Source organism: Xyrauchen texanus, chromosome 10 (assembly GCF_025860055.1).
Source record: "Xyrauchen texanus isolate HMW12.3.18 chromosome 10, RBS_HiC_50CHRs, whole genome shotgun sequence".
Classification (NCBI taxonomy): Eukaryota; Metazoa; Chordata; class Actinopteri; order Cypriniformes; family Catostomidae; genus Xyrauchen; species Xyrauchen texanus.
The window spans coordinates 3,592,738-3,607,737 of NC_068285.1; the positions used below are offsets into that span (position 1 = coordinate 3,592,738).

Consider the following 15,000-nt stretch of genomic DNA (forward strand, 5'->3'; position numbering starts at 1 on the left):
AACATCAGGCAATATGCATTAAAAGTAACTTAAATAATTAAATTTCCAAAGAAAACAATACATTAGCCCAGCAGCACATTTCCACACGACTTACCCTCAGCAGTGTAAAACGAGACTGAGGGAGATGGAGCACTACGGAAGCTTAGGAGGTACAAAAGGGATAGCGTGCAGGTAAGGTCATTTCCACAGGCACATTCGCAAAAATAAAGATAAATAAAAATAACTCAATGAGATAAAATTCACAAATATTCAATAAAATAAGAATTATTAAAGTGCATTTTTTAACTCCGTTACACCCACCCCCACTGAATTTTATCGAACTTGGGCACCTAGTACACAACCACTGAAGAAAACACTACAAAATTACAAATTACAGAGGGTCAACATCAAGAAAACCAACACCAAATGTATCCCATAAGGATGAAGTGGTATGAGGACAGCGCTAAACCCTAAATCCAGCAACTGGCAACAGGGGTGCCTTGTACACCCCACAAGACCCTAACGCAGTGCAATGCAGGCCCATGATAGTAAAAAAAACTTTTTATAGTTTAAAAGGATACCAAACACCAATACAAAGAAACTACAGACCAAAACATAAGCTATATGGTAATGCTTTTAGTCAGTAAAAGCCTTGAACATGGACTTGCAAACAGTCTTAACATTAAACTTTTCCTGAACAACGTCCTGCCTGGACATAGTTTGTATAAGTCTGTTTACAAACCTGTGTGAGTGCACTGGAGTCACCAGAGTGCATGGGTGATGTCTGAACAGTAGTGTGTAAAGTGTCTGACAAATTGTCTGCCTGTGTCACAGTGTCATGAATGTGGTCCGGTTGTCTTAGGACGTCCACAGCAGTCACAGGTCCAGAGTCATAATTCAGGTTGTCCTCAGTCAAGACTGGGGAATCGTGAGGGTCACGCTTGTTACATAAGCAACATCCACTTCTGACTGACTAGGTGCAGACAACTGCGTGATCCATTCTATGGTTCTTTTCTCAGAGTCCACAGGCTCTGGAACGGTCATGGGGCTCTGTCCCTCTTCCACAGTCATAGCTGAGTGTCCATCACTGCCATCAACAAGGCTGTCACTAGCAGTACAAAGAGTCCTGCTCGCTCTCTCAGAAGAGGTCTCTCCTGCCTCTCTCACATCATCAGGTGTTGGGGCTGAGGATACTGCAACAGACACAGATGAAACGTGGTCAGACAGTCCAGATGAGTCACCCACAGGGAGGAAATTGACAAGCATCAGCAGGTTCCTGTGGATCGCTTTCTCCTGTCCAGTGATTGTGTCGCGGATCCTGCATGTGTGTGTCTCTGCATTCATGTCCACCACAGTGTAGATTGTTGATTCCCAGCGGTCAGCAAGTTTCTTTTTACCCCTCTCTTTCCTGTTGGCCATGAGCACCCTATCACCAATGTCAATTTTGGAGCCCTTCACTCTCTTGTTGTACAGCTGAGCATGTCTACACTGCTCTTTTGCAGCATGGTCTTGTGCAATAACCATTGGTTCTATCAGATCATCGGCGAGACATGCCACGTACTTGTCGTGGTTTGTCACAGCAGGGTCATGAAGGACACTCCGGAAGAGGACGTCAACAGGTAGGCGAGGGATACGACCAAACATGAGGTAAAAAGGGGGGTAGCCAGTCGTCTCATGGGCTGTGCAGTTGTACATAAAAGTCAGAGTCTGTAAGCGTCGCGGCCAGTCAGCTTTATCTTCAGGAGAAAGTGCGCGAATCATGCCACCCAAGGTTCTATTGAAACGTTCCACAGTGCCGTTTCCCATAGGGTGGTAAGGGGTTGTGTGTGACTTCCTCACACCTGAGACTTTTAGGAGCTCACTGATCAGCAGACTCTCAAAATTTGCACCCTGATCACTGTGGATCCTTTCTGGGAATCCAAAGACACAGAAGTACCGGTCCCAGAGAACCCTTGCCACCTGCTTAGCCGTCTGGTCTTTACATGGAAACGCCTGAGCCATCCGTGTAAAATGGTATGTTATTACCAAGACATCAACAGACTTGTTTCTGGAATTTTCTGCAGACCAAAAATCTATACAGACAAGTTCCAGTGGCCTAGTTGACATTATACTTTCCAAGGGGGCCCGTCCCTCAGGCTCAACTGTCTTGCTGACAATGCATCGCTGACAATGACGAACATAGTCTCTCACATCTCTGTCGAGGTTTGGCCAGAAAAATCTCTGTCTTGCCAAGCTGAGGCTCCTGGACTGAGCTTGATGTCCAGCTCCGTCATGAACTCCTCGCAGAACATCAGTCTTTAGTGAGTCAGGAACCACATATTGGAAACGCTTTGCCTTGGTTTTCTGGTCTCTTGAAACCCTGTACAGCACGCCATTGCTCACAGTGAGCCTGTCCCAATGCTTCAAGTACCTAGTGACATAGACTGACTCTTTGAACCTTTCTCTCCTAGAAGGCCTCCTACGTCTCTCAACATAGGACAGAACATGAGAGAGAGTTCCATCCTCCAACTGCTTATCACGGAGGTCCTTTTCAGTGTAGGCTGGTAAGCTCTCTTGTCCAGGTGGAACCAACTGAGGTAGGTGTTGCAACACTGAAACAGCACGAGCCCTCGAGCCAGCATCCCACTCAATGTGCGACTGTAGCACAGCAGACACATCCTCCACTTCAACAGATTGGGCATGCATGCGAAGTGGACTGCATGCGGACTGGGAGTTGTTACTGACTGGATAAGGTTTCCTATGACCACTGAATGACCGGAAGGAGTTTTGGACAGAAGTACTTGACATGTCTTTGACCTCGTTCAAGAGGCCAACATAAGGTTCAGCAAGCAGCCTGCAGCCAACACTCTCCTTGACAAATGACACACGGCTCAAGGCATCAGCAACGGTGTTCTGCTGACCAGGGACATACTTGATATCAAAGTCATAACTCGCCAACTTGGCAACCCAGCATTGCTCACAGCAGTCTAGCTTTGGCTTAGTCAGGATATGAGTCAGTGGGTTATTATCTGTCCAGATTGTGAATTTGTGGCCTTTTAGCCAGTGGCTGAACTTGTCACAGACTGACCATTTCAAAGCCAGAAACTCCAACCGGTGGGCTGGTTAGTTATTTTGGGGCTGAGATATCGACTTGCTGGCGAACGCGATGGGCCTGGCACGTGTTTCACCTTCTTGAACTTGACAGAACAGCACCTATTCCATCCAGAGATGCATCAGTCGACAGCATAAAGGGACGGGTGAAGTCAGGATGAGCCAAAACAACACTGTGAACCAGTGAAGCCTTCAGGTTTGCAAAAGCCTCTTCTTGCTCCTGTGTCCAGTCAGATGCACACAACTTCCTGCTTGACAGTTTGTTTTTATATTGCTTGCCTTTCCTTTTCTCACCTTTCAGCAGTTGAAACAGAGGTTGGGCGATGGCAGAATATTTGGGCACAAAGTGCTGATAGTAATTAATAATCCCCAAAAATGATTTTATCCGCTTCTGCGATGGAATAACACCATCAGTCTCCATGAGGTCAGAGCTCGTCATTTTTGTGATGTTCTCAACCTTACTAGGGTCCGTTGACACTCCATTCTCATCAATTATGTGACCGAGAAACTTAACAGACCTCCTGAGGAAAAAGCACTTCTTGGGGGCCAACTTTAAGTTGTGGCTGCGCAGTCTGTCAAATACCATCTTCAGGCGCAACAAGGCAGTCTCTTCATCAGGAGCAAACACCAACAGATCATCCAAGTATCACAGTAGACTTAGGTAGTTTTGGTCTCCAAAGATGCTGGTCATCATTCGCATGAAACTGCCAGGGCTGTTGCAAAGGCCCTGTGGCAGACGATTATACTCATACAGGCCTATGGGAGTGGTGAAGGCAGAGTATTTCCTGTCGTCCTCATGCAGTAGCATGTTGTAGAAACCAGAAGTCAAATCCATTGTGCTGAAGAAACAGTTGCCTCTCAGCGCTGCCAAACAATGTGCCTGGTGAGGGAGGGGATGAGCATCCTTGAAGGTCCTCTTGTTCAACCAGCGAAAGTCTGTACAGATGCGGAGATCTCCGTTCTTTTTCCACACAAGCACCAATGGTGCCGCATATTCACATGTCAATTTCCTGATGATTTCCTTCTCCATCTCGCTCAGTACATGGCGAAGTTTCTGGTACTGGCCAGGGGGCACTCTCCTGTATGGAAGCCTGAATGGGCTGCTGTCAGACAGGTGTATGCAGTGTATAAAGCCCTTCGCCTCCCCACAGTCCAGGTGGTGGCGTGAAAAGATGACTTCATACTGTAAAACAAGGTTCGACATCCTCCTCTTACAGTCCTCTGAAACATCACATGATTCAATGTCGACAGTACTGAGCCCAACCGACCTGAGCTTGTCCATGGCAGCGTTTCCATCAGCAGTACATGATGCAGCTGATTGGGTGCAGCTGACCAGTGGAGCCTCTGAACGCTCAGCAACGTCCATGTCTTCAATAGACACACAGGAATAGACATCTGCCAGCTTAGCATTGCGTCTCAACAGCACCGGCCTGTCAGATGTGTTTATGAGCTTCAGTGGGACCCACCTGTCTCCCCACAGGGAAGTCACAATCTTCGCAACCAAAACACCTCTTGGAGCTGAGCGGGATGACGTGAGCTCTGTTACGATGGTACTGCCTGGGGAAACAGCTGTGTTTTTGGGTAGTTTCCCCCAGATGAGATACTCACGGCCAGGCTCGAGGCATGTAGCTGAGTTACACCTAACTGTCCCGATTTTGACCGGAACATCCTCACCTCTCCAGGGGTTCAGGCCAGACAGCATAGACAGGAAATGTTCAGCTTCTGGGTCTCTGGCAGGGCAGGGGCTAGACACCGTCTCCCAATAGGACTCACATAGCTTAGACTGATACAGGATGTGCTTTATAACATTGGTTCCTAGTATCAACTCATCATGTTGTCCTGGAACTACAAGTGTGGGGACTAACACTTTACAGCCATACACTTCCATTTCCACTTCAAAAGCACACTTTGGCTTAACACGAAGTCCACCACATCCAACAAGTACAACATTCACATCCATCAGCTTTTGGTCTGTTATCACCCCGGCATCTCTCAGTTTTGTCTCAGCTGCCTCACTAATGCTGCAAGCCATTGAACCACTGTCCAACATTCCGCCCATTTTCACTGAATCACCCATTATAACAGATGTGAAAGTTCTGATAAACAACAACTTCAGATTCATTACATGAGTCTTTCACAGATGTGTAAATTATCTCAGCATCAAACATATCATCGGTATGGGAGTCTAAAGAATGACCTGTACTAACTCCCTCTGGATACAGGTCCTCTAGTTTCCCTCAGACTGGGAGGAGTTGTTAGCGGGGCAATTCTGTCTAGTATGGCCTGGAGCAAGGCATATAAAACACAGTCTCTCCGACATGCAGTGGGAAATGGTGGTGTGACTGGACCCATTACAAACTCTACAAGCAGCTTCTCCTGTCTCGTGCTGTGCGCTGAAATCTCCCACCTCGGATGGGCTGGGAAATATTGCGCTGCTGCATTTTATCCATCATCTCCTGAAATATGTCGACCATTCGAGTGAGAAGTCTATCCTCTGACTGTTGGAGGTTTTGAGCAACAACTGGGACAGAGGCATGGCTTGGAGTACGTTGGGACTCACCTTGAAATGGGACAGGTGCTGGAGAAGAACAAGGAGGGTGACACCCAGGGCGCTGAGCATGGAGAGAGGAAAGTGAGGGGCTTGAATCAGTGTGCTGATCTGGCAACGTCAGACTTGAAAGGTGGTAGAGAGGCCTGCTCAGAGGTGATGGTAGTGATGTGGCTTTTCAGCTGAGCAGTGCCAGTTGATCTGTAACTAGCCCTCAGCTCTCTCTGATAATCATCAATCCTCAGCTGAACATCACGTGAGGTCCACTCATGAATTGGCTTACACTTTAAGGTGCAGGACAGCTCTGGGTCGGGGCAGTGTTTGACAAACATGAGGGCCACAAGGGTCTGTTTCCCTTGTCTGTGTAACCCTTCAAGAGCTAGGTCTGCTGCCTTGTTCAGTCTAATCCAGTAGTCGACTGGGTTTTCCTTGTGTTTAGGTAGAGTAGCATAAAAGTCATCAAGTGACATCAGCTTTGCAACAATGGATTCACATATTTGAGCACCTAGCTGCCCTACCATATCTGTGAGATGGTGAATGACATCAGCATCACTGCCAGGTGTGGAAGTGTGGGGACCATCTCTAAAATACCCACTAACAGGAGTACATCCTGGGCTCTGACCTAGCCCTGTATCTGTATAACCAACATTTATACACTTGGAATGTCCCACATCCCTACTGATAGTACTATCATCGAGCCAAGCACCCCTACCTTTTGGCAAACTAGGACTAGCAAATGTATCCATAGTTATTATAGCATCTGCTTACAATTTATCAATATACTTGCGTTGTGTGTATTCATAAAGAAACAGAATAGTAATAGCAGATTAATCTGAAGAACAAAATGATGTATACAACAATAACAAAAGTCACCAAAAACTGATTTGGAGTACTACACCCTAACCCACAGTTTTGTCGTTTTTTTTTTGTTTGTCCGTTTTGCTTTGTCGTTTCAACCTGACCACACAGTAATCTTGATTGCAGAACAGGAGGACAGCATCCACGGCGATGAGCATCAAGCTGATCTGTAGATCCGACAGGTCACGGCACCAGTGTAACGGGGGTGTGTGATCAGGTTATGTGAAGGACGACTCATAAGATGACTTCTTTTCTTTTCACAATTTATTGGCTCCTGTAGAACACAATGCACATTAATTGCCTTCTGGCTTCCTCTTACTGCACCTCTGCTTCCCTCAGCAGTGTAAAACGAGACTGTGCTTCATGTATTTAAAATATATTACAAATACATTACTTCAACATTACATGAGGTATTTTGCTCAGAGTGCACATTACTTATAGAAAACCATTAACACAGTTCAGAAAATATTAAGCATTAAATGCAACAAATACATAAATACAGTACATAAATGTTTCCTTAAAGACAATAGCATAACAGCAACACCCGGTAGGCTGAATAAAAAGTGTGTGTAAAGTCATAGAGACAACGAAAATTACATTAATAAACAAAAAGAAAACACATACCTGTAGAACACAATGCACATGAATTGACTTCTGGCTTCCTCTTACTGCACCTCTGCTTCCTAAACATACAAAAATACAGCGCTTACACAAAAGAGGCGCTGAAATCTCTGATGAGCTACATTGTTCACATGACACGGCTGCCTGCCTTGGGTAAAATGGCGGCTAAAAAGTGAATATGAAAACACTGCTAAAACATATTTGCGCAGTCAAACTAACACAAGACTGCTACGTAGCATTATTGTATTAACATCAGACAATATGCATTAAAAGTAAATTAAATAATTACATTTCCAAAGAAAACAATACATTAGCCCAGCAGCATATTTCCACACAACTTACCCTCAGCAGCATAGACATAAATGTCTATGCTCAGCAGTGTAAAACGAGACTGAGGGAGAAGGAGCACTACGGAAGCTTAGGAGGTACAAAAGGGATAGCGTGCAGGTAAGGTCATTTCCACAGGCACATTCGCAAAAATAAAGATAAATAAAAATAACTCAATGAGATAAAATTCACAGATATTCAATAAAATAAGAAGTATTAAAGTGCATTTTTAACTCCGTTACACCTGCACATTAAACATGTAACCCTGAGGAATATATTTGTCATTTTCTATATTTACTGAAAAATTATGATAAAATGCTTTGATTTATTTTTCTTTTGTAATTTGAAATATGTTTATGTTTAATATGTATTGTTTTCTTTTCTTTCCTATATTAGAGTTTGGTTGGGGTGTAGGCTACATGTAAAAACGTGTCTAACATCATTTTGGGTTGTTAGTTGATGTGCATTGGCCAAAAAAGAGACTGACAAGTTTGTGAGCCAATCAGATTTTCCTATGGGAGGGTTTGTTTTGGGGAAGGGGAAAAAAAGTTCGAGAGAGAAGAGAGAAACTGAGATGGAGAAAAGTGGGAATTTTAGCGATGTCTTTGAGTATTTAAACGAGAATCTTTCCTGTAATCAGTTATTATTTCAGACTGTTTCATGTAAGTTGTAGTCGCTGCATGTTTGGCTCGGCCAGAGTTGAACGTTGTGCATGTTGGCATACTTTCTAGACTGAAACTGTCGTTGTTCTCTGCTTAACCCAAGCGGAGTTTCAGGATAAATACTCAGACTTTTGTTTCCTGGGATGAAAATGTCGGTGAGCATCGTCAAGTAACTTTATGAGAATTCGACGCTCCAACAACCACCGCACCTGATGTACACGGAGACGTTGCAACACCTGGGACTCAGGACCAGTTCAATGTGATGAAGGTGGACGTGTTTCAACGCAAACTAGCATTCAACGCAAACTAGCAACCAGATTGAGGTAACCATAGAGGTAACCATGTAAACCTTGTTTTGTTAGCTCTATGGAGCGAAGGGGCCAGTTTTATTTTCTAGGCCACTACGCACTCAAGCTCCGTATCAGGCCTGCAACAACGGGGTGGGATGTGTGTAAACATTCAAGTGCACTAATGATATTGTGACTGTTTTTTTTTTCCTTTCCATTTTGAGTGTTTTTTTGAATATGTTAAAAGCTAAAAAGGGTTAGTAAAGCTTAAAAATGTTATACAGAGTTATAAGGTAATTTGATAGTAGAATTAAAGTTAAACAGAAATTAGAAAAGGTTTATGCATATATGATTAACTTTAGTGAGTTAAATACATTCAGAAAGTGACTTAAAATTGACAATCCTGGCGTGAAACTGTAAAAAAAGTGTTTAGTTACTGTTAAAAGTAAGACAATCACAGAGGGTTGTTTTGACATATTTTATTAGTTTTTTTGTTTTCATTTACATTGTCAAATTCACATTCTTGATCTATTTCATTTCATTTCATTTAATACAAAATTCAATTTCATTAACATTTAATACAATATTTATTGGTTTAAACGTTTATTTGTGAGTGTGTGGGTGTTTTTTAGTTTAAAAGTAATTTATAAACGGCTCATTCACTATAAGTAAACAGATTGTTGGCGTAAAGTGATTCCTTGGAGGTTAATCCATATTAGAAGACAGGGTTAAAAGATCATTTAGGAATAAAAGAACTCCGGTCCCTATCAAAAACTCTGGCCTAGTGCAAATGGTTTGTGGATAGGGGTTACATACATAAAATATAGCTGCAAGCAGCGATGGCGGGCCCAAGCCGGTGGCACCGCCACCCTCGTGCCTTTAGGGTTGCTGTGCACGATGGGCACATAACCTCGCTTTGACTGTCGAGAAGATGTGTGCTGTAGAGCTTGCATCAGTGTGGGCTCTGCAAAAGTGCGCCACAAAGTATGCGCGAGCACCCTTCTGATACCTAAAATGAAAAATGAGACACCCTACGGTCTCATGGAGTTAATGGACACATGAAATAAGTACACAAGACTGAAAATTCATATGAAGTGTGCCATTTGGGACAGGGCCTGTGACCGTGAACCACAATAGTCACATCTATGAGATAATTCAAATGTAGAATAATTTTTGATGTCATAGGTCAATATCTTTTGCAGCACTTAAATGTGTTAATCCAGAAGGCCAGGATTTATCTGGAGGTCTTTGTACAGGTTTATCAATGTAATTATAATTTAAGCTTATGTGTTCCTATGATATGCAATGGAAGTACATTTTTATGTTTAACATGGGTGTATTCATAATACATTGCATACGATATAATATCTTAAGATTATTTATCATTATGTTAAGTACATCATTAAAGTAAGATATTAAATGTATTTATATATTTTGTAGTAGCTAATATAACAAGCAAGTACACTGCGGGAATTATGAATTATACCAATGGAGTCGTATGGATTGCTTTTTATGTGCTTTCTGGAGCTTCAAAGATTAATTTGCAATGTGTTCCACATTCAAACCAAAATATCTGACTTTCTGTTGGTCTGAGCTAATGACTGTAAATTAGAAAGTTGTCCGGCTTGATGAGAACAATATAATTACTGAGTTTTGTGACTGTGGGTCAAAGTGTACACTGTAAAAAAAAATGTGTGTAAAATACGGTAAAATACCGGCAGCTGTGGTTGCCAGAACTTCACCGTAAAATATATGGGGACAATGCATAACACTTTACGGAATGCTTTTTGGCAACTGTAAATTTTACAGTTGAGAATTGTTTGTTATTTACGGTAAATTACTCTGAAATAAAACAGATATAATGTAAACCTGTTTACAGTAATTTACTTTAAAAATAGCAGCTGTAAATGTAAACTTGTTTTACGGTAAACTACTTTAACAAATAACAAGTATACTTTAAACCTACGTACGGTCTATCTCCGTAATAAATACAATACAACTGTATGACATATTATAGTATTTTATTGTAAAGGTCAGTTTTACAGAAATTTACCGGCAGCTGTGGTTGCCAGAATTTCACCATAAAAAATACAGTACAACACATAAGTTATTACAGTTAGTTGCCATAGATTTTAAAGTCAACAGTCAGAGGACATTGTAAATTACTAAATTAACTATTAAATACCACCCATTGTAAATCATACTACCCATTGTAAATCAAGGCACAGACTATCATTAATAGACTTTAAAGAACCTGTTTTTTTTTTCCTTCTTCATACAGGCACTGTGTTATAATAGTTAGAGCTGATCAACTTGTTCAGTATACTCACAAAGATGTGTTGATCCTGGAAAAAATGCATGTGTCCATAATAAATGAAGGATAACCAATGGTGGAATAAACATCAATCAGCAACACTTGCTCTGGCTGAACAATAGTAATGAGTCCACGCTTGACTGAAGATATGGGACTGTGTCGGTTCGAAAAACTGGAAGCGTAAAGCTTGCATCGTCACGGGTACTACCTGAGGACTCACACGTAGTCACTGTGGACTGGTATAATCTCTCTGCAGGAAACAGACACAAATAGAAGTTAGTTAGATACAGCCCATGAGCATTATGGCTACAAAGAGATAAGTCTTCTTTTGCTGAACTGAATTCCAATTAACGCCACTCTGATAATCAATAGAGTATCAGGGCAAAAGCTTGAAAGAAATCTCAGCACATATCACAAGCATTTGTTTCACATCTGTCAGGTTGCAGCCTAAATACACAGTTGCATCCACTTAAGCAATCCGACAATCATCATATTTGTTACAAATCATCAAATGAGACCAGTTACCAGCCAAATACATAAAGGTGGTGAAAATTCACTGAACTATACCATTACTTACCAATTATCCTTAAGACTGGTGTCTGAATTATTGGCTCCAGACTTATTGAAGAGAGGTGGGACATAGTCTTTGAAGAATGTTTAGCAGGTGTTGTTGTGTTCATTGTGTTTTGACGTGATCGTCTCTGCAAGCAGAAAAACACAAGATATATATATATTTTGCATTGAAGAAAATTTGATTTTTGTTTGTATATGCTGTTAAAAGGCATTATTCACGGCGCCATCTATGATTTTTAACATGATTGGTGATCTGCAGGTTGACGGTATGTCTAGCAATATTGCCAAACTGATATTCGGTCCAAGTGCAAGACAACTTTAGTAATATGATGTTAAAAGATAAGAATCTGATCAGAAAGTACACCAAGATTGTTAACATAAACATTAAACTATTAAACAGTTGAGATCAAGCATATGGACCTCTGTCTTAAGAAATTTGAGACATTTGGAAATGTTTTACAAGGAAAGATTATGAAAAGATTGTGAATGAAAGACTGAAAATTGTAGTACTGCAATTTTGTCCATATCAATGACAATAGAGTTAAAATAGATGAGCAAGTGACCAAAACTTAACACGTATGATATGACAATTATTGATGCAAGGCAGTTCCAGTTTAAAGCTTATAAATTAAATGAAAAAATCCGAGACTTGACCATCCCCCATTTCTGCAAAGTTGGCAGCACTGAATTATACTGCCGTGCCATGTTAAGGAAAGGGTTAAATTATTTAGTAGTACTTAAAAACTATTTTGTAAGGAAGTCATTAATGTATGTTGAATAGTACAATTTACCGCTAATTATACTCTAAAGGTATCTAATCCAAAAGGAGACTCGCAAGAAAAAGAGATTGATGAGGTCCATGCCACGTAAAACCACTTGTAGACATAAGAGGAGATAAAAGAAAATACATTGTCCTAAATAAGAAAAATTTGTTTCAAGTATGTCTTTCAATCTTCTAAATGCAGTTTGTAAATTACATGTAATAAATACATGGCTATATTCAGTGAAAAACAAACAAGCTTTGCCTCACCTGGTAGAATACAACATGTTGCAGTAACCAAAGTACGTTTCCATGCAAGGCCTGGTGATGCAATCCTGGTCTCTTTACACGGTTTCCTGTTGATCCCTACTGCTGCAGTTCAGCAAAGCAGATATGACAAAAAATATATATCTTTAAAAGTAAAATAAAAATAAATAAAGTAATAAACTGTTGAAATAGATAATAATCTTACCTTTTTTTTTTGGTGTCACAAAGATGCAAGTTGTTTCCTCCAAGTCAATGACAACTCATGAGTTTGAAAGCAATGCCTAAAATGTGACAAAAGTGAAAGTCATCTTTTACACTTATGATGAAAAGATAATTTTCACCACAGAAGAGTATCCAGCTAATTTTTGTAGAAAGACAACTTACTTTTAACAAAGAATTTGATAGTGTTCAGTTTACTTACTTTAAAGTAGTTTCTTGCCACCAGCCATTAACCTAATCTCAAGGGTAAAAAAAAAAAAAAAAGAGGCCAGAAAATGTTTTCCAACAGTTTTATTAACCTCAGCATGTGGACAGCCAAACACTCTGAACCCCATATATCAAATGACAAACTTTTCAAAAGACATTTGCCAAATTTAAATGCATATTACACTATATGCAGGTAGTTTAAACAAATCAAAACTACGCATTATCAAAGTTTTTGGTAAAAAGTTGTGGAATAAACCAGTTTGTCAATTTAACAGAACCAAAAAACAAAGCTTATTAAAGCAGTAACATTAAAGGAACACGCTAACGTTTTGGGACTTTAGCTTCTTCACCGTATTCCCCAGAGTTAGATAAGTCCATACATACCTTTTTCATCTCCGTGCATGCTATAACTCTGCCTGACGCACCCACCGCTAGCCTAGCTTAGCACAAAGACTGGAAGTAAATGGCTCCAGCTAGCATACTAATCCCAATGAGTGACAAAATAATGCCAACATTTTCTTATTTATATGTTGCGATTTATAAAGTCACAGCGTGTACAAATAACAAGATCATATGAGACACAGCCATCTTTTAACCGTATACATACTGGGAACTATATTCTCAGAAGCCGAAGCACTGCTACTTGGGCGGAGTGATTTGCTCGCAGCACCTGAGACCCCGCTGTGAGGAGCAGAGAGTTCGCTCAGAATGTTGCCCTAATCACTCCGCCCAAGTAGCAGTGCTTCGCCTTCTGAGAATATAGTTCCCAGTATGTATACGATTAAAAGATGCCTGTGTCTCATATGACCTTGTTATTTGTACACACTGTGACTATACAAATCACAACATATAAATAGGAAAATGTTGGCGTTATTTTGTCACTTATTGGGAGCAGTATGCTAGCTGGAGCCATTTACTTCCAGTCTTTGTGCTAAGCTAGGCTAGCAGTGGGTGTGTCAGACAGAGTTACAACACGCACAGAGATGAAAAGGGTATGTATGGACTTATCTAACTCTGGGGATACGGTGAAGAAGCTAAAGTCCCAAAACGTCGGCGTGTTCCTTTAACCCAAAACCTCAGAGAATACTTTTTCTGTTAGTGGTTAACATAACAGTAAACTGGATACTGTTCCATATAACTTATCCATTTAAAGTGTTAACACAGCACTTAAACAGCACGTTAACTGAAGGTCCATATTCAACCTGTCTCTCTCCACTCATGATCAGAGAGATCAGCGATCAGTGTGAGGACTCTTGGATTCACTGATAGTTGCTTCTTGTTTTTCTTCATTTCCACTTTTGTGCCCTTCTCAGGATTGATATTGAAGAAACACCTTTTTGAATTCAAGGATTCACAATCAACCACTAGATAAAGTTATTTGTTGTAAAAGAGAAAAAAATTAGAAAAAAGAGAAAGAGAAAATACCTCTGAAGAAACTCAAGTGTGGAGCCCAGACCCACAGGATAGTGGATATTGAGGCAGTAATAGCTTGCAAACATCATGCAGACAGCAGAGATGAAGTTGGGGATCTGGTCATTCACAATTTTTTGGTCTACACTCAGCATGAATTGCTTTGCAGCATAACATGATGTTCCTGCAAGAAGATACAGTTAGAAAATAAAGCCAATAATATATATATAAAATATTTTCTTACATGAGCGCAAGCTCCTTCAGTAAAACAGATGAACTTACCACATACAATGACACATGGTGTCGCAGGCAAGCTTTCCACTTGTACTTCTTTCGCCGTGCAGGTTTCTTCAACATAGTAGAAGAGGTTTTCCTCGTTTTCATGGAAGTATGAGAGTATGAGGAGCACCAAATCCTTAACATCTTCTGAGCAGCCCTCCAACTTTCCTCTCAAAACTTTGAGCTTTGTTACAGCCTGCAAAACTAGTTTGCTCTTGTCTGCAGAAACGCCTCTCATGAAGTCCAGAACCCGTTTTCCCTTTTTCTCGACATTACTGAGGAATGTCTCTTTTAGTGATACACCAGTAAGGTCATGAAAGTGAACCATCATTCCAATCTCCTTAAACAAAAAAGGCCACTCTTCCATGAGTGATTGCAGATCTGTTCCACTGTTTACTGCTTTACGCTGGGAGAAGTAGGTGTCCTTCATAAGAGTTTTGACCTCCTCTGGACTAAAGGTTGCCTGTTCACTCAGCACATTCAATTTGTCTTTTTTCTCCTGCTGGCTTTCCAGTGTCTCACTTATTGGCATGAATTTCATGTCCCACTGTATGCAGCCATATGTGTCCTGAACAGCTGCCCTTCGTTCAGCTGGGACT

General features: G+C 41.1%; 3 protein-coding genes and 1 long non-coding RNA gene across 5 annotated transcripts in view; 1 reads left to right on the top strand and 3 right to left on the bottom strand.

Moving 5' to 3' along the window:
* Nucleotides 1-15,000, bottom strand: part of LOC127650298 (neoverrucotoxin subunit beta-like) — an 86,918-nt gene that overhangs the window by 24,887 nt on the left and 47,031 nt on the right. The window lies entirely within an intron of this gene.
* On the bottom strand, nt 10,873-12,740 carry LOC127650303 (uncharacterized). 2 transcript variants are annotated; one of them, XR_007971427.1, is made up of 5 exons: nt 12,708-12,740; nt 12,492-12,567; nt 12,290-12,391; nt 11,264-11,387; nt 10,873-10,936 (listed from the first exon to the last, which is right to left on the bottom strand). It is a non-coding gene; the product is annotated as an uncharacterized LOC127650303 (long non-coding RNA). The 2 variants fall into 2 exon arrangements; XR_007971428.1 differs by lacking the exon at nt 12,708-12,740 and having other exon boundaries at nt 12,492-12,637.
* The window catches only part of LOC127650785 (H-2 class I histocompatibility antigen, K-D alpha chain-like), an 11,159-nt gene continuing 7,659 nt past the window's right edge, over nt 11,501-15,000 (top strand). The window contains exon 1 of the mRNA XM_052136423.1: nt 11,501-11,525. Within this exon, the coding sequence (XP_051992383.1) occupies nt 11,501-11,525 (25 nt within the window). The remainder of the gene's footprint in view (nt 11,526-15,000) is intronic.
* Nucleotides 13,730-14,994, bottom strand: LOC127650297 (uncharacterized). Its single transcript, XM_052135625.1, has 3 exons — nt 14,405-14,994; nt 14,138-14,306; nt 13,730-14,045 (listed from the first exon to the last, which is right to left on the bottom strand). Exons 1-3 carry the CDS (start codon nt 14,940-14,942, stop codon nt 13,910-13,912), a joined length of 843 nt encoding a protein of 280 aa, XP_051991585.1. The 5' UTR covers nt 14,943-14,994; the 3' UTR covers nt 13,730-13,909.

Bases quoted from the DNA above. Each gene is read 5' to 3' on its own strand.
- LOC127650297 (XM_052135625.1), bottom strand. From the start codon at position 14,942: ATGAAATTCATGCCAATAAGTGAGACACTGGAAAGCCAGCAGGAGAAA. The intron at 14,307-14,404 runs GTAAGTTCATCT...ATCTTCTTGCAG, and splicing joins ACCATGTGTCATTGTATGTG to GAACATCATGTTATGCTGCA. The intron at 14,046-14,137 runs GTATTTTCTCTT...GAATTCAAAAAG, and splicing joins ACACTTGAGTTTCTTCAGAG to GTGTTTCTTCAATATCAATC.